Genomic DNA, 25323 nt, shown 5'->3' on the forward strand with positions numbered 1-25323 from the left:
TTTTTATCCAAGCAAATGTAAAGTTTGATACTAACCAAATAATCAGATAACCACAGTTTAATGGTGCTAAACCCTTAATGTTAAATCTTTAAGGTACCTTGTGAGTCATGAAGATAAATTGTGTTAATTTAATTTGGGTGGTGTATATTTTGCTAGAATTTTTTTTTAATTGATTAACAAGACCCTATATTTCCTAATTAATCAACATAGCTAGAAAGTAACCTTGATATTTCTGGTTTTGAAAGAGGCAGAAGATTTTGAAAATTTGTTGTCTGCTCTGTGATTTATAAATTGATTTTAGTGGACAGTGGTGAAGATAGGCCTGTAATCCCAAATCATGATGGAAGACATTTGAGAATATAATATTAAAAAAAATTACTTTCCAAGTCAAAGCTAAGATGATGAAATTTTAAAACAGTGAACAAAAGGGAAATATTTTCATATGTTCCCCATCTCAGAGTTTACTGCCTCAAGAGTACTATTTCTTACCCCTGAGTATCTTTGTAGAATAGAATTCATACAGTAGCAGTATGAATTACTATAAATGTCACTTACTATATTTTATGTAATTTCTAAGGGAAAAAAAATCAACTCATTGCTAAATATTTGAGCCCCAAATCAGCCACTTATAAAGAAATTTACTTTAAAAAAATGAAAATGTTAGTGATTAATATATACTGTGTAAAAAAAGAAAATAATAGCAGCAAAATTGCCATCTGCCAAAGGAAGGAACTCTTACAGCACATCTTCTAAAACATGCAATGACGTCTTCCCCTGGGCATACTGAGTCAAGATAAATCATTAAATGTTATTAAGAACATTATTTGTTGCCCAAATAAAATCCATAGATTGTTACATTTATTTTAGAAAATTTTCATTTCCAGTCTTGACCGTTTTTATTTTTTTTTTTTAAGAATTTGTAAAAATTGTAAATCTACAAGGAAAACTAAAATCGAGTAAGAAACTAGCCTCTGAGCTAAGTTTTGATTTTCGCATTGAATCTGTAGGTAAGTCCCCTTTATTACTGAGCTTGGCCTACATGGGGGTTTGTTTATTCTATAGATCTCTTAAGTATACCTAGAGTTCTCTAGACCAACACTGTCTTCGTAGAAGTTTCTATGATGATAAGTGTTCTCTATGTTCTTAAATACAGTAATCATTAAACACATGTGGCTGGTAAGCACCAGAAACATAGCTAGTGCTACAAATTACTTTTTAAATTTTTAATTAATGTAAGTTTTAATGCAAATAGCAACATGTGGCTGGTGGGTACCATATTAGATATGCAAGCTTAGTGCTTATTCTTGCTTCCTGAATATTTAAAACTTGCAATTATTTTTGAAGTTTCTATTCATTATTACCATTGCTGCATCAAGTGAATTATACTTTTCCTGATTCTTTCTAAATCATAAAAGCATTTGTGTGATGTGATAATAGCGTTAGATAAACTTAATCCTTTACCATGTAAAATTCTACTGGTATGTGATGGCAGTTATTGCTTTTACATCTGATTATACACGAATAACAAGTTTCCTACAGGATTTAGAAAGTAATGTGCCATTTTAATTTGTTTCCTCATCAGTGAGCATTTTACTCTATAATACTCATTGATTTTTATAATGAAAAGCATTACAGTTTATCATTACTTGCATCCTCCTTGGTGATATGTCAGTATTTTCCCTAGGAATGATTGAACTTGCTAGGAAAATATTGGGCCTACAAACATTTTGGATAACCATTGATGATTCTGCCATAAATCAAAGAAAGAAGTTAAAACAGGGCTAGACTAGTGGTTCAGGTAGTAGAGCACCTGTCTAGCAGGTGTGAAGCCTTACGTTCAAACCCAGTACCACCAAAAAAAACAAAGACAAAAGAAGTTAGTCACTTTACTTGGACCATAAGAAAATTATGTATTTTATAACTACATGTATATACTTTTAAAAGCATGTTTCTCTCTAGTTAGAAAGTATTTATGAATATTCCAATATGAATTTCCCATATTAAAATGGAATTTTTCCCTGTCATAAAATATAAGGGGTTAGGGGTATGGCTTAGTGATAGAGCACATGAGGCCCTGGGTTCATTTTCTAGCACCAAAAATCAAATATGTTTGTGTTCTTTGTCACATCTGACAGAACAATATTTTGCTTATGCTTGGGAAATTTAACTTGTTGAAACAGAAAGCCTGAACTTTCTGTAGATGCAGGATGGAAGGAATTTAGGAAACTAGTTTCTTCATTTACTCCTTTATGTACTGGAAATTTTATGTCATTTTCTATAATTTAATATTTTTGAGAGTCTGACATAAAGATCCTCTTCATTTTAATTGATGTATACTTGGTATCTTAGTGTTTGTATATGTGCCAAATTAGTTAGGGAATTTTAATTGTTACACAAAAGTTTGTTCCCCCTTGGCTACCATCTCTTCTTGCTAGTTTGTTAGTCTTGGAATAGTTACAATAATTCTCTTGGAGAGAGTCCATTTAAATTATCTCTCAAGGGCAGGGGGAATGGGGGAGAAATGGCCCAAACAATATATGCACATATGAATAAATAAATTTTTAAAAATGAAAAAGAAAAATAAATTATCCCTCAAAAATAGAACCAGTAGATAGATTTTTCATTAGATACAATTAGTGAAACACATGTGCTCTGTCATCTTCAAATGCTTTCATTTCTGTTGAGCTTCAATTATGTTCCCAAAACATTCTTACACTAACCTTGTGCTTACTATCCTAATAATATACTAATAATTTTCAATCACTTTTTCCCGTCATCTTTATTTATGCTTATGTTTTTCTAATTCTTTTTAAATTATCTCTAATACTTGCATTATAGTACTTGAATTTTAAGACTTTTGAATAGAATTGACTCAAATCTTAAATATTACTGAGAGATTAAATTTTGGATAATGGGGCAAATTTATTTTTTAAAAATAGGGAAAAATGTGACTATAAAAGATGCTTGCTTAATAGCTACTAAACCTTTTTAAGCCAAAACTCTAATTGCGTATATTTTTTAAATTTTATTCATTTAGAACAAAAGATAAACTATATAATAGGGTAATTAATATGCCAGTATGTAGCTTACCAAATGTTAGCCCATCTGTTTTTTGTTTGTTTGCTTGTTTGTTTTTTGGGGGGTGTTGGAGGTTTTTGATTTTTGGTGGGGGGCAGTTTGCAATACTGGAGGTTGAACTCGGGGCTTTGAGCTTGCTAGGAAAGCACTCTACCACTTGAGCCATGTTTAAATGAATGCTTATTACACATAGCGTTGAAAACTTGCATAACCCTGCCTCAATAAATTACTTGAGCTTAGACATGTCTTCGCCACAAAAAATGTTGAGAACTAATTGTCTAGACAGTGGAATTTTGCCCTGAGCACTGGAATAGCATTACATTATGATTCATTAAAGACAGTTAAGGAAAATTTATAGTGCAGTGCTATGTGCTTCACTTTGGTTTCAGTTCTCCCTTACCTTTTTTAGTATGCCTTCAAGACAGTGTGTTGGCTTTTTGGAAACATGGGATGCAGGGTAAAAGCTTCAAGTCAGATGAGGTAAGTTTTCTCACATTGCATCCACCAGCTGCCACTAAAGATTTTAGATGTTGAAGTGTTCATTTTAGGCATTTCCTCTCTGTATCTGCATTGCCATGTTTAATGCCTTTAATGCTATGAATTAGGAGCACAAAGAAACCAGTATTTTCTCTTCAAATATGTTCAATTTTGTATTGTATTTTTAAATGCTCAGTAACCACAAGGAATTACAAAATACATTTACACAGTTTGATTCCTCTAATTTGTAAGCATGGTTACTGACCTTACTAAACTTCTAAATTTAATGAGCATATACCATAATCTATAAAATATGTACCTGCTTTTACAATATTGTATTTTAAATGATAAATTGATGTGTATAGATCACAGGACTAAAAATCTTAAGGAAATTAATTTTTAGTAAATATCAAGTACCAACTGCATTGATGATGTACTATTTTGTAAATAATTTATCATACCTATTATATTTCAGGCACTTTATAAAGATTAGCTCATTTATGGGTCAGAATAGTCCAATGGGATACATACTGTTCATATTCCATTTTTTATAAGTACAAAGTGATTAAGTGACCAGTTATGTGTCTAGTTATGTGGCAGAGCCTGGATTTAAAAGTTCTCCAAAAATCATTTCTAGCTGAGATAATCAGGATACATTTCATGCAGAGATGAGATTTGGCTCCCACTTTGAGGAATGAAGCCTGCTCTAACAGAGACATTTGTGTAATTTTTCTATACCATGGATTCTCAAATTTGTGGACTTACATTGACATTCAGAACCTTCTATTCAAATTTACCTTTAGTTTTATCCTCACTCTTATTCATATATGAATCAATATCTCTACCTCCAGGAGAAATGTTTGTTTGACAGTTTATCTAGTTACTGATCCATATCACCATGTCCATGCATTTGATGAAGCCTACAGTACAGTCCTACGTACTGCCATAAGGTTAATTGTCCTTAAATGCTGTTTTCATTATGTCATTCCTATGATCAGAAATCTGTAGAAGATAGCCTGTTTCTCACCATACCAAATAGAAAATCCTATTTTTATGGTGTTGGGGATGGAAGCTAGGGCCTCACACACGCTAGTCAAGTGCTCTACTCCTGACCCTCACCTCCAACTGTCTACCTACTTACTTTAACACATCTTGCTTACATCTGTCTCTCTGCCTGTGTTCTCATCATTTGACTTAGTTCTAACTCAAATCTTAATCTCTTTCCTAAAGTAATATTCAGCCACTGCAGTCCACATGATTGGAAAAATCTCTGAAATTAATATTGTGAACATTAAGTCTATATAATATAAACCTAACTTGTTTTCTGATTCACATTTATTAATTCTGTCTTCCTAGCTAAAATGCAAACTCTTTGTTAACAGACTACGTTTATACTTATTTTATAAAATCCACACTGTCTTAGTTTGGGTATCTCAAAAGCTGCCCTAAGATAAGAACCCAACTGTAGGTAGTATATTTGGGAATAAATTCCACAAAACAAATGATAGGATGAGGAATGTAAAATGGAGCGGTACCAAAAAAAAGAATGAAAAACACATTAATAAGCTGACTCCCATGTTTACAACCAGGCCTTTATCAACTAGGGAACCACTAAGGAAAAATATAGAATGTACCAACTGCTATTCCATTTCCATTAAGGGTTGCTTCCAGTCTCACACTTTAGGCCCCACATGACCTTAAGCAGGTTACTTATATGAGCCTTAGATTCTTTTTCAATAATATGAGGATTATAATGTGTGGCACACAGGGTTCCTCTGAGGAAAGTATCCGACCCATACCTGATATTCCATAAATATTGGTCCATTTCTCTAATAGGAAGTCAAAAAAAAAATTTACTGAAATTTATTTCATTTGAGGAGTGTCAAAAATTATTCATTCTGTCTAAGAATTGCTCTAGCTAAATGATTTTTAAATTGTTATTTAGGAAATATGGAGCTAAGGTGTTACTGATAGGTATTTTCTTTCATAGGTTACCCAGGAGATTTCAGACGAAACAAGAGTTTTCCGCTTATTGGGCTCAGACAGGTAATAGTTTATATTAATTTAATTATGCAAAGATTATACTCTTAATTACACCATCAGCCTATGATTGTATTTCAACAAGTTCTTAGAGGACTCATCAACTTAAGAGAAATTTCTCTGTATCTTTATCGAGAGAGTGAATAATATTTTAATCAGTTTATAGTCTTTTTTTTTTTAGTGTTAGAATCATTATTTCAGAGATAGTTATACTCAGGCAAGACAAAAGCTGTAAATATAGGTGTTTGTGTTCCTGGAAACTTGACAGATATTTCAACCCTTTTATTTTCATCATGTTTTCCTGGTGTATTGTTTTCTGTCAGTTACTATGAATATGTACCTCCTGATACTTGCCTTTATGTCAGAAAATGTTCAACTCAGTTTCTGAGCTCAATCGAATTACAAGGAATTATGTAGACTTTTGGGGAACAAAATTTTATAAGTCCCAAAACTGTGTTATCTTATGAGAAAAAAAACTTGATAACTTTTGTTCTCCAAAGTCTATATTGTTTACCTCTATAACAAATAAAATACCCATTTCTATTTTCTCACCAAAAGTTGTTACTGCAACAAAATTGGCTATTGTAGTATTGTTGAAGCATAGATTAAGGACAGCTGGTTCAGGTTCACACTATCATTGCTTAAATATTGCTTGGAGAAGGGGAAGCAGGACAGCGGTGGTGTGCTTCCATAAATGTTTTGAAAGAGAGTTTTGTAAAAGATTATTGGGGACAGCAGTGAGTACCTTAGTGAATACAAAAGGTAAGCCCACAAAGCATGGCAACCTAGTAAGCAGTCCAGCAAAAAAATAAAAAAATCTAAACAGAAAAACAAGAACGAATTTGAGGACCATCTGGTAAATGACTCTCAAACTGGAATGGGAGGCTCTTTATTTACACAGGAAGGGCTGGCAATTATGGATTATCCAGTGGTCCTGGTGCAAGCAGCACTGTAATGAGATACAGCACAAGAGAATTCTGCTTGATAGAGGTTGGTATTAGACACTAATCTACCAGTTTACTTGTTTGACTCTGTCTACTTCACCCAGAGTCTGTGTCATGACCATTCCCTTCATTGTCTGTATTGTCTCACTACTCTGTTTACTCTAGACTGCTTCTTTCAGACCATTCCCTTATTCTGCTTATCTTGTAACTTGGGCATCTTCTTGATATCAAGATATATAGCTTAACCAACATTTTATTGTTTAAATACACATATTTTTGTCTAGGAGAAAAAAGCCCTAAGTATGTCAAAATATTAATAGTGATTAACTCTAGGCTGTTACATTATAGGTATATTCCCCCTCTACTTTTCTGTAAAGCATAGTTTATAAAGTGTATTTTATTTCTTTCATTATAAAAGAGATAACATGCTAATTGTAGGAAATTCATGCACTAGAAAAATACATGTGTGCAATATCTCCTCCCATCCCCTCTTTATACTCTCTTCTCTGTGTGAGCTTACTATTTTTTTATATTGTTATTGAGCCCCTCCTCCCTACAATTCACATGTTATGGTATGGCACCTCACTGATTTTTTTCTTTGCATCAGTCCTTTTATTGACTTCCCTATTTTGTTCCATGGAAAAAGAAGATGAAAGATCCCATTTCATACCTTTTAAACTATTAATGTTCAAATACCTTGAAGAACAACTTGGAAGAGTATCTCATAGGGTTCTGTTTTATTGTCTCAGCCCTTCTTCCACCCTCATCTTGTTAATGTAAATCCTTTTTTTTTTTTTCTTTTAAGGTTGTTAGATTTATTTCTTTTTTTTTTTTAATTCATATGTGCATACAAGGCTTGGGTCATTTCTCCCCCCTGTCCCCACCACTCCCTTACCACCCACTCCACCACCTCCCTCTCCCCCCTACCCCCTCAATACCCAGCAGAAACTATTTTGCCCTTATTTCTAATTTTGTTGTAGAGAGAGTATAAGCAATAATAGGAAGGAACAAGGGTTTTTGCTGGTTGAGATAAGGATAGCTATACAGGGAGTTGACTCGCATTGATTTCCTGTGCATGGGTGTTACCTTCTAGGTTAATTCTTTTTGATCTAACCTTTTCTCTAGTTCCTGCTCCCCTTTTCCTATTGGCCTTAGTTGCTTTTAAGGTATCTGTTTTAGTTTCTCTGCATTAAGGGCAACAAATGCTAACTAATTTTTTAGGTGTCTTACCTATCCTCACCCCTCCCTTGTGTGCTCTTGCTTTTATCATGTGCTCATAGTCCAATCCCCTTGTTGTGTTTGCCCTTGATCTAATGACCACATATGAGGGAGAACATATGATTTTTGGTCTTTTGGGCCAGGCTAACCTCACTCAGAATGATGTTCTCCAATTCCATCCAATTACCAGCGAATGATAACATTTCGTTCTTCTTCATGGCTGCATAAAATTCCATTGTGTATAGATAGCACATTTTCTTAATCCATTCGTCAGTGGTGGGGCATCTTGGCTGTTTCCATAACTTGGCTATTGTGAATAGTGCTGCAATAAACATGGATGTGCAGGTGCCTCTGGAGTAACCTGTGTCACAGTCTTTTGGGTATATCCCCAAGAGTGGTATTGCTGGATCAAATGTTAGATTAATGTCTAGCTTTTTAAGTAGCCTCCAAATTTTTTTCCAGAGTGGTTGTACTAGTTTACATTCCCACCAACAGTGTAAGAGGGTTCCTTTTTCCCCGCATCCTCGCCAACACCTGTTGTTTGTGGTGTTGCTACTGATGGCTATTCTAACACGGGTGAGGTGAAATCTTAGTGTGGTTTTAATTTGCATTTCCTTTATTGCTAGAGATGGTGGGCATTTTTTCATGTGTTTTTTGGCCATTTGAATTTCTTCTTTTGAGAAAGTTCTGTTTAGTTCACTTGCCCATTTCTTTATTGGTTCATTAGTTTTGGGAGAATTTAGTTTTTTAAGTTCCCTATATATTCTGGTTCTCAGTCCTTTGTCTGATGTATAGCTGGAAAACATTTTCTCCCACTCTGTGGGTGTTCTCTTCAGTTTAGAGACCATTTCTTTTGATGAACAGAAGCTTTTTAGTTTTGTGAGGTCCCATTTATCTATGCTATCTCTTAGTTGCTGTGCTGATGGGGTTTCATTGAGAAAGTTCTTGCCTATACCTAATAACTCCAGGGTATTTCCTACTCTTTCCTGTATCAACTTTAGAGTTTGTGGTCTGATATTAAGATCCTTGATCCATTTTGAGTTAGTATTGGTATAGGGTGATATACATGGATCTAGTTTCAGTTTTTTGCAGACTGCTAACCAGTTTTCCCAGCAGTTTTTGTTGAAGAGGCTGCTATTTCTCCATCATATATTTTTAGCTCCTTTGTCAAAGACAAGTTGGTTATAGTTGTGTGGCTTCATATCTGGGTCCTCTATTCTGTTCCACTGGTCTTCATGTCTGTTTTTGTGCCAGTACCATGCTGTTTTTATTGTTATTGCTTTGTAATATAATTTGAAGTCAGGTATTGTGATACCTCCTGCATTGTTCTTTTGACTGAGTATTGCCTTGGCTATTCGTGGCTTCCTGTGTTTCCATATAAATTTCACGGTAGACTCTTGGGGATATACCCAAAAGACTGTGACACAGGTTACTCCAGAGGCACCTGCACACCCATGTTTATTGCGGCACTATTCACAATAGCCAAGTTATGGAAACAGCCAAGATGCCCCACCACTGACGAATGGATTAAGAAAATGTGGTATCTATACACAATGGAATTTTATACAGCCATGAAGAAGAACGAAATGTTATCATTCGCTGGTAAATGGATGGAATTGGAGAACATCATTCTGAGTGAGGTTAGCCTGGCCCAAAAGACCAAAAATCATATGTTCTCCCTCATATGTGGACATTGGATCAAGGGCAAACACAACAATGGGATTAGACTATGAGCACATGATAAAAGCGAGAGCACACAAGGGAGGGGTGAGGATAGGTAAGACACCTAAAAAATTAGCTAGCATTTGTTGCCCTTAACACAGAGAAACTAAAGCAGATACCTTAAATGCAACTGAGGCCAATAGGAAAAGGGGAACAGGTACTAGAGAAAAGGTTAGATCAAAAAGAATTAACCTAGAAGGTAACACCCATGCACAGGAAATCAATGCGAGTCAATACCCTGTATAGCTATCCTTAGCTCAACCAGCAAAAACCCTTGTCCCTTCCTGTTATTGCTTATACTCTCTCTACAACAAAATTAGAAATAAGGGCAAAATAGTTTCTGCTGGGTATTGAGGGGGTGGGGGGGAGAGGGAGAGGGTGGAGTGGGTGGTAAGGTAGGTGTGGGGGCAGGGGGGAGAAATGAATCAAGCCTTGTATGCACATATGAATAATAAAATAAATAAATAAATAAATAAATTTCACGGTAGATTTTTCGATCTCTTTAATGAATGTCATTGGAATTTTGATGGGAATTGCATTAAAGATGTAGATTACTTTTGGGAGTATCGACATTTTTACTATGTTGATTCTACCAATCCATGAGCATGGGATATCTCTCCACTTTCTACAGTCTTCCTCAATCTCTTTTTTCAGAGGTCTTCCTTGTAGAGGTCTTTCACATCTTTTGTTAGGTTTACACCTAGGTATTTGAGTTTTTTTGAGGCTATTGTAAATGGAATTGTTTTCATACATTCTTTTTCCGTTTGCTCATTGTTAGTGTATAGAAATGCTAATGATTTTTCTATGTTGATTTTATATCCTGCTACCTTGCTGTAGCTATGGATGATGTCTAGAAACTTCTGAGTAGAGTTTTTTGGGTCTTTAAGGTATAGGATCATGTCGTCTGCAAATAGGGATATTTTGACAGTTTCTTTACCTATTTGTATTCCTTTTATTCCTTCTTCTTGCCTAATTGCTCTGGCTAGGAATTCCAGTACTATGTTGAATAGGAGTGGAGATAGTGGGCATCCTTGTCTGGTTCCTGATTTTAGAGGGAATGGTTTCAGTTTTCTCCATTAAGTATAATGCTGGCTGTAGGTTTGTCTTATATAGCTTTTATAATGTTGAGGTACTTTCCTTCTATTCCTAGTTTTCTTAGAGCTTTTATCATGAAATGGTGTTGGATCTTATCAAAGGCTTTTTCTGCATCTATTGAGATGATCAAGTGGTTTTTGTCTTTGCTTCTGTTAATGTGGTTTATTACGTTTATTGATTTTCGTATGTTGAACCATCCCTGCATCCCTGGGTTGAAGCCTACTTGGTCGTGGTGAATAATCTTTTTGATGTGTTGTTGAATTCGGTTTGCCATTATTTTGTTGAGGATTTTTGCGTCAATGTTCATTAAGGAGATTGGCCTATAGTTCTCCTTTTTGGAGGTGTCTTTGCCTGGTTTTGGGATAAGTGTAATACTGGCTTCATAAAATGTGTTTTGCAGTTTTCCTTCCCTTTCTATTTCGTGGAACAGTTTAAGGAGGGTTGGTATCAGTTCTTCTTTAAAAGTCTGATAGAATTCAGCAGAGAATCCATCAGGTCCTGGACTTTTCTTTTTGGGGATACTCTTGATTGCTGCTTCAGTTTCATTTTGTGTTATAGATCTATTCAGGTGATTTAATTTCCTCTTGGTTCAGTTTTGGATGATCATATGTATCTAGAAATTTGTCCATTTCTTCAAGATTTTCAAATTTATTTGAATATAGGTTCTGAAAGTAGTCTCTGATGATTTCCTGGACTTCCATGGTGTTTGTTGTCATCTCCCCTTTTGCATTCCTGATTCTACTAACTTGGGTTTTTTCTCTCCTCATTTTACTCAGGTTTGCCAGGGATCTATCGATCTTGTTTATTTTTTCAAAGAACCAACTTTTTGTTTCATTAATTCTTTGTATGGTTTTTTTGGTTTCTATTTCGTTGATTTCAGCTCTTATTTTTATTATTTCTCTCCTTCTATTTGTTTTGGGATTTGCTTGTTCTTGTTTTTCTAGGAGTTTGAGATGTATCATTAGGTCATTGATTTGGGATCTTTCAGTCTTTTTAATCTATGCACTCATGGCTATAAACTTTCCTCTCAGGACTGCCTTAGCTGTGTCCCATAGGTTCCGGTAGGTTGTTTTCATTTTCATTGACCTCCAGGAACCTTTTAATTTCCTCTTTTATTTCATCGATGATCCATTGTTCATTAAGTAATGAGTTACTTAGTTTCCAGCCGTTTGCATGTTTTTTGTCCTTACTTTTGTTGTTGAGTTCTACTTTTACTGCATTGTGATCAGATAGTATGCACGGTATAATTTCTGTTTTCTTGTATTTTCTGAGACTTGTTTTGTGCCCTAGGATATGATCTATTTTGGAGAAGATTGCATGGGCTGCTGAGAAGAATGTATATTGTGTAGAAGTTGTATGAAATGTTCTGTAGATATCAACTAGGTGCATTTGATCTATTGCATATTTTCAATCTAGGATTTCTTTATTGATTTTTTGTTTGGATGACCTATCTATTGATGATAATGGGGTGTTAAAGTCTCCCACAACCACTGTGTTGGCATTTATATATGCTTTTAGGTCTTCCAGGTATGTTTGAAATTGGGTGCCTTGACATTGGGTGCATAGAGGTTGATAATTATTATTTCCTTTTGGTCTATTTCCCCTTTTATTAGTATGGAATATCCTTCTTTATCTCGTTTGATCAATGTAGGTTTGAAGTCTACTTTGTCAGAGATAAGTATTGCTACTCCTGCCTGTTTTTGGGGGCCATTGGCTTGATAAATCTTCTTCCAGCCTTTCATCCTAAGCCTATGCTTATTTCTGTCAGTGAGATGGGTCTCCTGTAAGCAACAAATTGTTGGATCTTCCTTTTTAATCCATTTCGTCAAGCGGTGCCTTTTGATGGGTGAATTAAGTCCATTAACATTAAGCGTTAGTACTGATAGGTATGTGATGATTCCTGTCATTTACTTGTCTTAGATGTTTGAAGGTTTGATTGTGTATACCTAAGTTGAGGTTACTCTCTACTGTCTTGCTTTTTCTTTTCCTGTGGTTTGGTGCTGCCTGTCTTTTCATGGTTAAGTTGGGTTTCACTTTCTGTGTGCAGAATCCCTTGCAGAATCTTTTGTAGTGGTGGCTTTGTGGTCACATATTGTTTTAGTTTCTGCTTATCATGGAAGACTTTTATTGCTCCATCTATTTTGAATGATACTTGTGCTGGGTAGAGTATCCTAGGGTTGAAGTTATTTTCATTCAGTGCCCGGAAGATCTCACCCCATGCTCTTCTTGCTTTTAATGTTTCTGTTGAGAAGTCTGCTGTGATTTTGATGGGTTTACCTTTGTATGTTACTTGTTTTTTCTCTCTTACAGCCTTTAATATTCTTTCCTGAGTTTCTGAACTTATTGTTTTAATGATGATATGTCGTGGGGTAGTTCTGTTTTGATTTGGTCTGTTTGGTGTCCTGGAGGCCTCTTGCATCTGTATGGGAATATCTTTGTCTAGATTTGGGAAATTTTCTGTTATTATTTTGTTAAATATATTACGCATTCCTTTTGCTTGCACCTCTTCTCCTTCTTCGATGCCCATGATTCTCAAGTTTGGTCTATTGATGAAGTCAGTGAGTTCTTGCATTTTCTTTTCACAGGTCTTGAGTTGTTTAATTAATAGTTCTTCAGTTTTTCCTTTAGTTACCATTTCATCTTCAAGTTCTGAGATTCTGTCTTCTGTTTGTTCTATTCTGCTGGATTGGCCTTCCATTTGGTTTTGCAGTTTGGTTTTGTTCTTTTTTCTGAGGTTTTCCATATCCTGGATGGTTTCCTCTTTAATGTTGTCTATTTTTGTCCTGAGTTCATTTATCTGTTTATTCATCGTGTTCTCTCTTTCACTTTGGTGTTTATACAGTGCTTCTATGGTTTCCTTTATTTCTTCTTTTGCTTTTTCAAATTCTCTATTTTTGTTGTCTTGGAATTTCTTGAGTGTCTCCTGTACATTTTGGTTGACCCTATCCAGTATCATCTCTATAAAATTCTCATTGAGTACCTGTAGTATGTCTTCTTTTAAATTATTCTTGTGGGCTTCATTGGGTCCTTTGGCATAGTTTATCTTCATTTTGTTGGAGTCTGGATCTGAGTATCCATTTTCTTCATTCCCCTCTGGTTCCTGTACTAATTTTTTGCTATGGGGAAACTGGTTTCCCTGTTTTTTTCTGTCTTCCCGTCATTGTCTTTGGTGTTGTTACTGTCCCTGTACTGTGTGCAATTAAGTATTTTCTAGCTTGTAATAATATCAATGGTGATATTTAGAATGGAAGGGTGAGCTGAGATGGAAAGCAAGAAGTTAAAGAAATGGGAAAAACAAATACACAGACTGGAGGGAGAAAACAGACCAAGGTATCAGACAAGAAAGTTTCAAAGGTATAAACAGGGAGCTTTAGTGTACTAATCAGACAGTAAGCTGAACAGACATTAGAGAGAGAGAGGATTGATTATCAAAAATAAAATAAAGATAAGAATAAAAATAAATAAGTAAATGAAAGTAAAATCTATATATAAAAATGTATTAAAATAAAATGAAAAAATAGAAAATTTTAAAAAACCAAAAAACCTCCAAGTTCAAATGCAGTGAAATTTCAGTCTTAATAATTTGGGTGTCCGTCTCAGTCTCCAGTCCTGGAGATGGTGCCTCAGATGTTATTCTGTAGTTTCTCATCAAAGGGGACGCATAAAGTAGAACAAAACTACACACACACGCACAAAAAAAAACCCCACCAAGTGTCCCAAGTTCAAATGCAATACTGTTTCAGTAAGTTTTTCAGCATGCAGGTGTAATTCAGTTGTTCTCTCATCAAAGGTAGGGAGACAAAGAAAAAGAAAAAGAATCTGGAGACAGTTCTGAGAATGGTATCTGTGGCTGTGGCTTGCCTGCCCGCTGCTGTCAGCCTGCTGTTGCTGGAGGCGTTATTTATGCAGATCTCAGGGGTGAGCTTAGCACTCACCTGGCCCTGCAGGCTTTGTTTGCTCAGATTTCTCCTGTACATGAGCCTCTGCTACAAGCTTTCCCCTTTGGAAGCACACTGGGAAAGGTGACACTGCACCCGTGTTCTCAGGCCTGCGTGTTTATTTACAGTTCATGTGGGAGGTGGGTCTTCCCCCCTCTCCTGTGCAGTTTTCCTCCCACCGCCACTTTCACAAGCTTTCCTGCTCCTGATTACTGGACCATGCTGCTGCTCCTGCCAGCCGCCATGTTTGTTTACAGTTCACGTGGGAAGTGGGTCTTCCTTCCTCTCCTGTGGAGTTTTCCTCCCTCCGCCACTCTCACAAGCTTTCCTGCTCCTGGTTGCTGGGTGCACGCCCCTGCTCCTGCTAGAGCCTCTCTGGGCAGACCGGCTTTTTTATTTACAGTCCCAGGAAGGATTTCCTTCCCCCAATCTTCAGCGCTCAGGGCGCCCCACCCTCTTTCCCAGATGTCTTTATCGTTCTTATTGCTTATTACTCAGTTTCTCTTTTTTCCCGGGTGGATGTCAGTCTGTCTAGGGGGCTATGCTGCTCTGGCCCAGGCTTGTCTGTGGGAGTACCGGTACTGTGAAGCTCACCTGGTCTGCGTCTTCCCAAGCCATCTGGGCGCCTGAGACTGGTGGCCCGGGGCCCTCCTTGTTTCTCCGTTTAACGTGAAGTGGAGATTCTCTGCGCCGGCTGGAGGTGTGGAGGGGTCAAAGTTATGCCTCTTCTCAGTGATTATGCCTGCAAAGTGTGTCTCCGGCATCTCTCCAAGATTTCACTATAGGAGGCTCGCTTTCTGCTTCCTCCCTCTAGCCACCATCTTGGAATCAGTGTAAATTCTTGAAGCATTATTATATCTATATATGCATAAGGAAATTTGTTTTTAGTTGAAGTATAATGAAGAGACTATCCCAAAACATTTCAGTAGTTTACATTCGTCAATTATTCAGTTGTGCTGTTAAGTTATAAAATATAATAATAAATTTGTGTGTCTGTGATCTTTATTTGATTTTATAAGACTGTAAACAGAGATACTCTATTGGTTTTAATGTTGGCATTTGAATCATGAAACCTGTTTTTACTCTTAAACAAGTCTTTGTTTTGGTTTCTTTGCAGGGTCGTCGTTTTGGAAAGTAGGCCAACAGAAAATCCAACTGCACACAGCAATCTCTACATCTTGGCTGGACACGAAAATAGTTACTAAGCAACAGAAACTGATGTCAGATGACAGGAAAATGAATATATTCCATTGAAAGCAAAAATGTTTTAAGGAAATTCAATACAGACTGCAGTATAATTTGCTTTAACCATCACGGGTTATATCTCAAATGGTCTGTGCATTAGGGTAGATTCAATATTTTCTGTAGCTGGAAACAGCTAGTCTATCTCTTGCCACTGTGTGGTGGTTTTATCAAGTTTGCTTAATAAAAGCTATGAGACGAATAGTCTTCTAGTTCCAGGAAACACAGTCTTTTTTTTTTAAAATAATGTTTGTAACAAGGGTGCCATGGTATTTTTAGATGACTCGTGATTATCTTCAGATAAATATAGTGGCCATTCTATCATTTTATACTACATCTTATTCCTTCTTAATGAACATAATTTGATAAAGAAATTATCAGACAAGCCTTTCCCTTTTCATTGGCCATTCTGTATGTTTTTGTAATATAGAATATTTAATCCTTATTTATTAATCTCTTGCTGGAGTGGTATAATGTATCTAACTTTTAGAAAAGGAAGGTTGCAGAGCAGCTTAAATTTTTTTATAATGTATAAAAATTTTGTTTACCTTTTCAGAGTAGTACTTGGAGGAGGGTTAAAAGCAGTTTGTGTGAGAATTCAACAGATAGGCAATTTCATTTAACAAAAGTATTTTATAACAGAATTTCATGCAGGATTGCCTTAGAAGGGAGTTTTGTGTTTTCAATTATAAATAGTTGTAAGGGGTCATGCAAAAGATACTGATGACAGCTGAAGTATTCTTAGAAGAGGTGTGTGTGTATGTAGGTGTGACTACCATGTGTATGTGTTCTTGACAAGCAGTATAATGTACCTGTGATTTTTTTGCATTAGGGGTAATACATAAGAAATTAATCTTCATATATATTGTCATCCCTAATGTAAGGGTGAAAAGTGTTTAACTGCTCGTGTTATGTATTTTACATATACTATGCCAGAGGAAAACTGTAAGACAATTATACATGTAATCTTGGGGTCTTCACATATATAGGTATTCATTTGAGTAGGTTTAAGAAAAAAAATCTTTAAATGAAATTGATTTCCTGATGGGATAATATAAAGAAGTATTGTTAAAACCAGTATTCTGCAAATAAGAAAGGATAGGGCCATTTTTTTTAGTTTTTCTTTTTTTAGTTTTATTTTTGAATATAATAATTATAGTATTCAAATTTAAAGTGTTACATTGGTACCTATCATCTTAATGCTTTTATTAAGAACAGTTCGCATTAAGATGATGAACAAGGAGCTAGCAGTAGCAAATTGTAGAATTATTCTGACTAGCTACTTGAGAGGCAAACCATGTAGCTATCTCATTCAGTCTTTAGCAGTTCTGTAAAGCAAGTATTATCATCTCCATTTTCCAGATGAGGAAATAAGGGTTTAGGAAAGTTAAGCAACTTACTCAATTCACGCAGGTTTGTGGTTGAGGCAGACCATGAGTCTTCTGACTCTATTCTTTTCACTATGCAATTTGCAAACAATAAAATATTACATAAGTGAACTATAAAGTATTTTTTCCTTCAAAAATGCACATATGCTAGCTATATTTGATATCAGTAAGTATGTCACTGTTTTTGTGGGTTATCTTAAATGGGTCTTCTGGACTGAGGGATACTAGGGACAACATGTGGCAACATGAGGATAGGGACTATCCTAAAAACAGGGAAAATACACATGCTGGATACGGAGACCAATGTCCCTTCTTTTCTCACTGAATCCTGGCAGCCATCCTAACAGAATACTGGAAGAGTCTTCTCTGTGAAATCTGGCCAGTGCAGGTGAAAAGACCTAAATAAGATCCTGGTGTCAGAGACCTCCTGGGTAAATTGCCCAGCTGGATAACACTCCAGTGAGGGGAAAAAATAGTTGATATCATGCATCCAGAGCTTGCAAAATTAGTCTTTTAATACTATGCTATTAAAAGTGAGAAAACAAAATTGATTTATAAGAAATCAAAGGAAAGTCTCTACATGAGAGAAAAGTCGGGTTGGAGATTTCTTAGAGGAAACAGAATGGCAATGGAAAAAATAATGTCAGACATGCTGCAATTATTAATCTGACCTTTTAGAAGACAGAAAGGTCTTGGAAGATAATATGAGTAATTCAGTTAAAAGGATTAGAATATGAAGCTGAGGACATTTCTCAGAAAATAAAATGAGAAATAAATGGAAATACTGGAAAATAAAAGTTAGGGAAACTAATGGCCCAGGAACTCTAACATCCAAATTCCCAACATTCCAAAAAGAAAGAGTAGAGAAATAGCCTATTTCAAGAAAATTTTCCAGTACTGAAGAACATCATATAGTAGACTGAAAGAACACAGTGAATGAAAAAGACAGCAAAACATCACTATGAAAATTCAAGAACACCAGGGTCAAAGAGACCAGGAAAAAGGGGAGGTCACACACCAAGGAATAAGAATCAGGATAGCTTCAGATGCCAACAGAAGCAACGCTTTTAAACTAATAAAAGAAATTTCTAACCGGAATCTGTGTCTGACTGAAGGTAAGGGTAAAATGAAGACAGTTTTAGTCGTATAATGTCTTTAAAAATCTACTATATACCATTTCTTAAAAAGCTGTGAGAGGATGTGCTTCATAAAAATAAAGATAAAAAACAAACAATGTAGACATAAGATGCAGAAAAATGGGCTTCAGCACAGGATAGAGATGAAGGGAAATCCCCAAATGAGGGTGATGGGACATCTGCAGATTACCACCAATCCAGGTAGAATATATTGACGCATATCAGAATATCCTGGAGACAGTTTTTTAGAAAGATTAATAATTGCCTTTAAGCATTAAACAGCCAGCAATGAGAAGTGCTAAACAAAGCCTGAGCTAAGAACATGAATAAGAAAGTTTATTTTAGAGATTCCAAAAGGTAGGAGTTAGGGACATGTGATACTAAAATGGAAAAGGGAGAGAAATCAACATAATTGTACATTCTCTGTTTTATTTGTGGTGGAACTGGGGTTTGAATTCAGGGCCTCACGCTTGCTAGGCAGGTGCGTTACCACTTGAGCCACTCCACTAGCCTTTTCTTATGTTGGGTATTTTCAAGATAGCCCAGGGTGACTTTGAACTATGATCTTCCTGATCTCTGCCTCTTGAGTAGCCAGGATTACAGGCATGAGCCACCAGTGCCCAACAGTGTGAATTCTTCAGGTCATTGCTATATAAACAGTGGGAACTTAGTCCCACTAGGTCCTCTCAAGAAGCTATTTGATAGCTCCTCAAACTGTCTCCTGAAAGACAAGTGTCAGAGAAGGCTCTGAAACAGACAGCTGAGAATATGAGCTAAGTTTGAGCTCCCATGGAATTATCCTTTGTAGCTGAAATGTAAAATTCACAGAAAAGAAAAAGTAAACTACAGTCAGTAGTTGAATGTCATAATAATATGTACAATGAATTTATTTTCATCAAAATTGCAACAGTTATGTTGGGAGGGGACATGGTGTCCATATGAGTAGGAAAGTTACCTGAATCCTTATTTTCTACAGTGGAAAATCAATGGGTAATACTTAAAAATTAAGATTACATCAAACTAAAAAGCTTCTGCACAACAGAGGAAATAAATCAATAGTAAAGGGATAACTTTCAGAATGGATGAAAACATTTGCTAACCATACATTGAAATTATGTAAGGAGGGCCAGGCACAGTGGCTCACACCTGTAATCCCCACTACTAATGAGCCAGAGAGCAGGAGGATCACAGTCCAGGTCCCGCCCTGGTAAAAAGTTAGCAACCAACAAGCCAGGTGTGCTGGTGCTCACCTATTTTCCCAGTACATAGGAGGATCACACTCCAGGCCAGCCCTAGGCAAAAATACAGACCCTCTCTGAAAAAGTAACTACAGCAAAAAAGGTGCTGGGGACATGGCTCAAGTGGTAGTGTGCCTGTCTAGCAAGCGCAAAGCTCTGAGTTCAAACTCAAATACTGCCAGAAAAATTAGAAGACAGCTGGGCATGTGGCTTAGTGGTAGGATGCTTGCCTAGCATGTGTGAGACCCTAGGTTCAATCCCCAGCAACACACAGAACATATACACATATACCTATATGTGTGTGTACTGTTTTTTTAATCCTGTCATTTCTAACATGCATGTACCTGAGGGGTGTAAATAAGATAAGGCACCGAAAGATAACAGCCACATGATCTCACATGTGGGATCTAAAAAAGGGCTCAAAATAGTAAGGTAAAATGGTGGTTACCAGAAGCTAGGGGTGAGGTCCAGGAAATACTGGTCAAAAGATACAAAGTTTCAGTTACAAGAACCTTTTTAAATAGAAAACTTAAAGTGACTTGGAGACAAAATAATCTGCTAAAATGAAAAGTTTTTAAGAAGGAAGGGATGAAGTGCCTTTTTTGGTAACAAACGTTCACAGGATTATTTGATTCTTTTTTCTTTTTTTATTGATACATTCATTGATAGTACAAGGAGGTTTCATTGTGATAATTCCATGGATGTATGCAATGTTTGAACAAATCCCTTCCCGAATTACATTCCCTTAATTCCCTCCTCCCCCCTTTTTCAACAGTATTTATTAGGTTTCATTCTGATAGATAGATAGATAGATGATTGAAAGATGATGATTGATAGACAGATAATGTACTTAGATCCTCTTTATCCCCCAGGACACTCTTTCTCCCTCCTACCACCAATTCCCAAGACAGTCCCCCTATTACACTCATGTCTCATTGTTAGTCTCATCGTCACCATTTTGATTCTAGATTTCACATGTGAGCAAAAACATGCAATATTTGGCTTTTTGAGCTTGGTTTACCTCACTTAATATGATCTTCAGTTCCATCCATTTTCCTGCAAATGACATAATTTCATTGTTTATGACTAATACTCCATTGTGTGTATATGTCACATTTTCTTTATCCATTCATTGATTGGTGGATGTCTAGCTTTTTTCACACTTTTTTTCACTATGATTCTTTATGTGCATGCATGCATTTAATAAAAGATGCAAGATCTCCTCAAAACATCACTGAAAGAAATTAAAATACACTGGAATGAATGGTGAGTGTGCCCTGCTAATGAATTACAAAATTAGGTACAGTAAATATGTCAATGGATTTTGTATGACTGCAGGAGATATTTTGTGGACAAGTAGATTCTCAAATTAAGGACAAAGGGTGAAGAATAGTCAAGGCAATCTTGAAGTCTTCAGCTACCAGATTTCAAGAATTAGCATAAACTGTAATCATAGTTAAGATAGTATGATACTGATACATAGACAAAAGAGTGAAATAATTGCAGTCCAAAGACAGACCGACAGCCACCTCATCTATGACTGGTATGCCGAGGTGGAGCAAAGGAAAAGCTGGCATTTTAATACTGTATTGAAAACATGAAAAATCAGATGACTCTTGATTGTTACATCACATCACACAATAATAACAGGTGGATTATATATCTTAAATATAAAAATGTAATGCTTTTAAAAGAAAAAAAAGCTACAGTGGTTCAGGCCTAAAATTCCAATTACTTAGGAGGTGGAGATAGGATTATGGTCTGAGGCCACCTGGGCAAAAGAACTGAGGTCATAGCTCAAGGGGTAAATTTCTTGCCTAGTGAGAGTGAGGCCCTGGATTCAATCCCTAATAGCAAAAAAAAAAAAAATTCATGAACTAAGGATACACAAAGATTTCTTAGAACATCAACTATAAAAGAAAAAGTTGGTAAAAAAAGCCCCTTTAAGATCCTCTGTTCACCCAAGACACCTTTACAAGAATTAAAAGACTAGCCACTACATGGAAAAAGAAACTTGTATTACATTGATGCACAAAAACCTGCCAAGAAGACAAAAGAACTATAAATCAATCAGATAAAGGTGGACAGCCCAATAGAAAAATGGGCAAAGGTTTTGAACAGGAGCTCCATAAATGATAATGTTGAAGTAATAAGTATCTGGAAATATACTCAAGTGGTTACCAAGAAATGCAAACTAAAACAATACCACTACAAAATAAAACCACACTGCAATGCTTTATCACTCACCAAATTAACTAGAGTGAAGAAGACAAAAAAAAAAAATGGTGAGATAGCAGAAATGAGTCTTTGCACATTGGTAATGGGAACATGAAATGTTATACCTACTTTGGAAAAAAAATTGACAGTTTCTTTAAAATGTTCAACATACAATTACCATGTGACTCAACAGTTCAACTCAGCCCAAGAAAAAACATGTCCATGTGAAGACTTGTATGCAAATGTCCATAGCATAATTCATAATAGCCAAAAAGTGCATGGATACAAACCAAATATTCACCAGCTGGTAAATTGATAAATATGGTATATCCATGCAGTGGAATAGTACTTAGCAATAAAAATGAACAAAACATGGACCTTAAATGTGTATAAACCTCAAAAACATACTAAGTGAAAGAAACCAGTCACAAAAGAGAGAAAGTAGTTAGTGGTTGAATAGGGCAGGAGTTGGAAATGGGGACTAACCGCAAATGGCCTTGAGAGTTCTCTCTGTTATACTAGAGATGTTCTAAAGTTATATTGTGATGACAGTAGCACTACTGTTTACTAAAAAATCATTGATTTGTAGACTTAAAGTGACTGAATTTTGTGAAGCATTAACTGTACTTCACTAAAGCTTCTTAAGAACATTTGAAAAGGTATTCAACCAGGGAAATACAAACAATGCCGGTACAAAATGAAAACACAGTACAACACAATTGACCAGAAGGACAAAAAAGTGACAGTGTGAAATGATAGGGATATGGAATTCTTAGACACTGTTGTGAATTGATACAGTCATTTTGAAAAACTAAAGCTGAACATAGCACATATCTTGACCCAGCAATTCTAATCAGAGGTCTACACCCAAAAGACGTGTGTACTAAAAGTTGTGTACAAGACTATTCATACTTGCCAGAAATTGAGAACAACTCAAGCATCGATCAGCTCTAGAAAGGGCAAATTATGGTATGTCCACAGCTCTACTGCAAGCCAGTCAAAGTGGTGAACTTTTACCCACAACAGATTTCAGTCCCCATAACTTAATGTTCCATGAGAGTCCAGACATGAGTGTCCTATATAATTTGATTTATATGAAATTCAAAAGCAAACTATAGTGATAGAAATCAGGATAGTCAAAGGAAGGCAGGTGGATTAGAAACATTCATCTTAATTCTGTAAATGAGAAGAGTCATAACAAAGGAGAGACTATATTCTGGAGAGAGGAAAGGCAACCAGGAATCACAAAAGAGGAACAGGATAGTAGAAAAACAGAAACAGGCAACAGAGAAAAGCAGAATAATTCCAAGCTCCATCCCTGGCTCCCCAAGACAGACAGGGGAATCCAAAGACAATCGCAAAATAAGCCAGATGGCCCTGGTGACAGATGGACGTTTCTAGCTGCAGGAAAAACCCCCATCTCAGGCAAGCCTTAAATCCAGTGTGGAGATTTGATGAGACAGTTTCTGCTCCAATGTGGAGCAGAAACTCATCTCTGAGGGCTATAGTAAGATGCTATTTTGAAAGCTGATTGAGACTGAGCTTCTCAAGGGGCTTGAAAACAAGGAACAATTGGCTAAGGGAGTCTTGGAACATCCTGCCACAGTGTCTAGGTAGGAGATGATTATGAGAGGTGGCTGTGGTGAGGGAGAGGGTCTAATGTCCTGCAGAGAAGACAAGCAGCAGACAGCTCCAGCAGCAAAGGATGTAGCAGTCAGAAGCCCCACCCTTCCTGGCAAGGAGCAAGTCCCATCACTTGAGAGTTGTGGTAGAAACAGCACCAAGGCCATGCTGGCATAATATTCAGACTCCAGAACCTGCCTTCCCCCCGCCCCACATGTGTTAACTCTCAGATGAGACTGAGTCCTGAACCCAGGTCCTCTGAATCACATGATTTCCACCGATTCCTCCATACCACCACCACCCCCTACACACACACACACACACACACACACACACGGGCTGATGGACTAGTTCAAGTGGTAGAATGCCTGCCTAGCAAGTGCAAGGCCCTGAGTTCAAACCTCAGTACTACCAAAAAAAATCAAACCTACAAAATCACGGGCATAGAAGAGGTGTAAGCTAAAAGCATAAAAACATTCAATAAAGTGATAGCATAAAACTTCCCAAATCTTAAGGAAGAGATGATAATCCAGGTACAGGGAGCTTGTAGGACTCCAAACAAGACAAGAAAAGCACCTCTCCAAGGCATATTATAATTAAGACATCAGGCATACAGAGAAAGGAAAGAATATTGAAAGCTGCAAGAGAGAAGCACCAAGTCACCTATAACAGCAAACCTATCAGAATAACAGCTGATTTCTCAACAGAAACTTTACATGGAAGGATGTATTTCAAACCTTAAAAGAAAATAACTGCCTACTTAGATTACTGTACCAAGAAAAGCTATCCTTCATAATTGAAAGGAAAATAAAAACTTTCCATTATAAATAAAAATTAAAGCAAGCTACAAACACCAGCCAGCACTACCGAAGATATTTAGAGGAATCCTACACATAGAAGATGAAGATAAATGTAACCATGAAAATATAGAAAAGAATAAATCTCACTAAGCAGGTATGTAAGCAAATGAGAAGGAAGACTCAAACATTACAGAAACAAAATGGCAGGAATTATTATATACCTTTGTATATTGACTCTGAGTGTTAATAGTCTCAGTTCTCCAATCAAAAGACAAAAACTGGTGGATTGAATTAAAAATCAAGACCCAACTGTTTGTTGCCTACAAGAAATGCACCTCACTATGACAGACAAACACAGGCTGAAAGTGAAAGGATGGAAAAAGATTTTCCAAGCAAATGGAGTATGAAAAGCAGGAGAAGCTATATTCATATCTGGCAAAGCAGACTTCACAATTATTCAGAAGAGACAAAGATGATCATTTCATATTGATAGAAAAATTCATCAGGAGGATATAACACCTGTAAACATCTATGTACCAAAATGTCAGCAATTTCATAAAGCAAACACTAGTGGGCATAAGAGCAGATAAACCCCAACACAATAATAGTGGGTGACTTTAATACTCTACTCTCACTAGCAGATAAATCATCCAGGCAAAAAAAAAACAAGGAAGCTTCAGAACTAAACAATACTATAGGTCTAGTGAATTTAACAGATATCTCTACACAATATTCCACCTAATAGCTGCAAAGTATACATTCTTCTCAGAAGCCCAAAGAACTTTCTCCAAAATAGATTATATTTTAAGACATAAAGCAAGACTTAACAAATACAAGAAAATTGAAATAACTTACTGTATTTTATCAGACCACAAGGGAATAAAAGTAGAAATCAATAGCAAGAGATACTACAGAAAATATTCAAGCACATGGAGACGAAACAGCTCGCTTTTGAATGATCAGTAGGGTCATCAAAGAATTAGGTGGGATATCAAAAAATTTCCAGGATCAAATAAAAATGAAAATACAACTTACTGTACCTTTGGGACACAGCAAAGTCAGTGCCAAGAGGGAAGTTTATGCCTATGTGTGCCTAAATTTTAAAAAATAAGAGTGTTTTCAAATAAATTATCTAACAGTTCACTTCAAACTTAGAAAAACAAGAAC

General features: G+C 36.2%; 1 protein-coding gene across 4 annotated transcripts in view; it reads left to right on the forward strand.

The window, feature by feature from the left end:
* The window catches only part of Map4k5 (mitogen-activated protein kinase kinase kinase kinase 5), a 117986-nt gene extending 100733 nt beyond the window's left edge, over positions 1 to 17253 (forward strand). For 2 of the 4 annotated variants that reach the window (XM_074068009.1, XM_074068008.1), the window contains exons 29-32: positions 915 to 1007; positions 3488 to 3558; positions 5546 to 5601; positions 15630 to 17253. In XM_074068009.1, coding sequence (XP_073924110.1) covers positions 915 to 1007; positions 3488 to 3558; positions 5546 to 5601; positions 15630 to 15717 — 308 coding nt within the window. In that variant the 3' untranslated portion in view covers positions 15718 to 17253. The remainder of the gene's footprint in view (positions 1 to 914; positions 1008 to 3487; positions 3559 to 5545; positions 5602 to 15629) is intronic. The other 2 variants (XM_074068011.1, XM_074068010.1) reach the window with 2 other exon arrangements.
* Positions 17254 to 25323: the final 8070 nt, after the last annotated feature.

The sequence above is a fragment of the Castor canadensis genome, chromosome 3 (assembly GCF_047511655.1).
Source record: "Castor canadensis chromosome 3, mCasCan1.hap1v2, whole genome shotgun sequence".
In the NCBI taxonomy this organism is placed as follows: domain Eukaryota; kingdom Metazoa; phylum Chordata; class Mammalia; order Rodentia; family Castoridae; genus Castor; species Castor canadensis.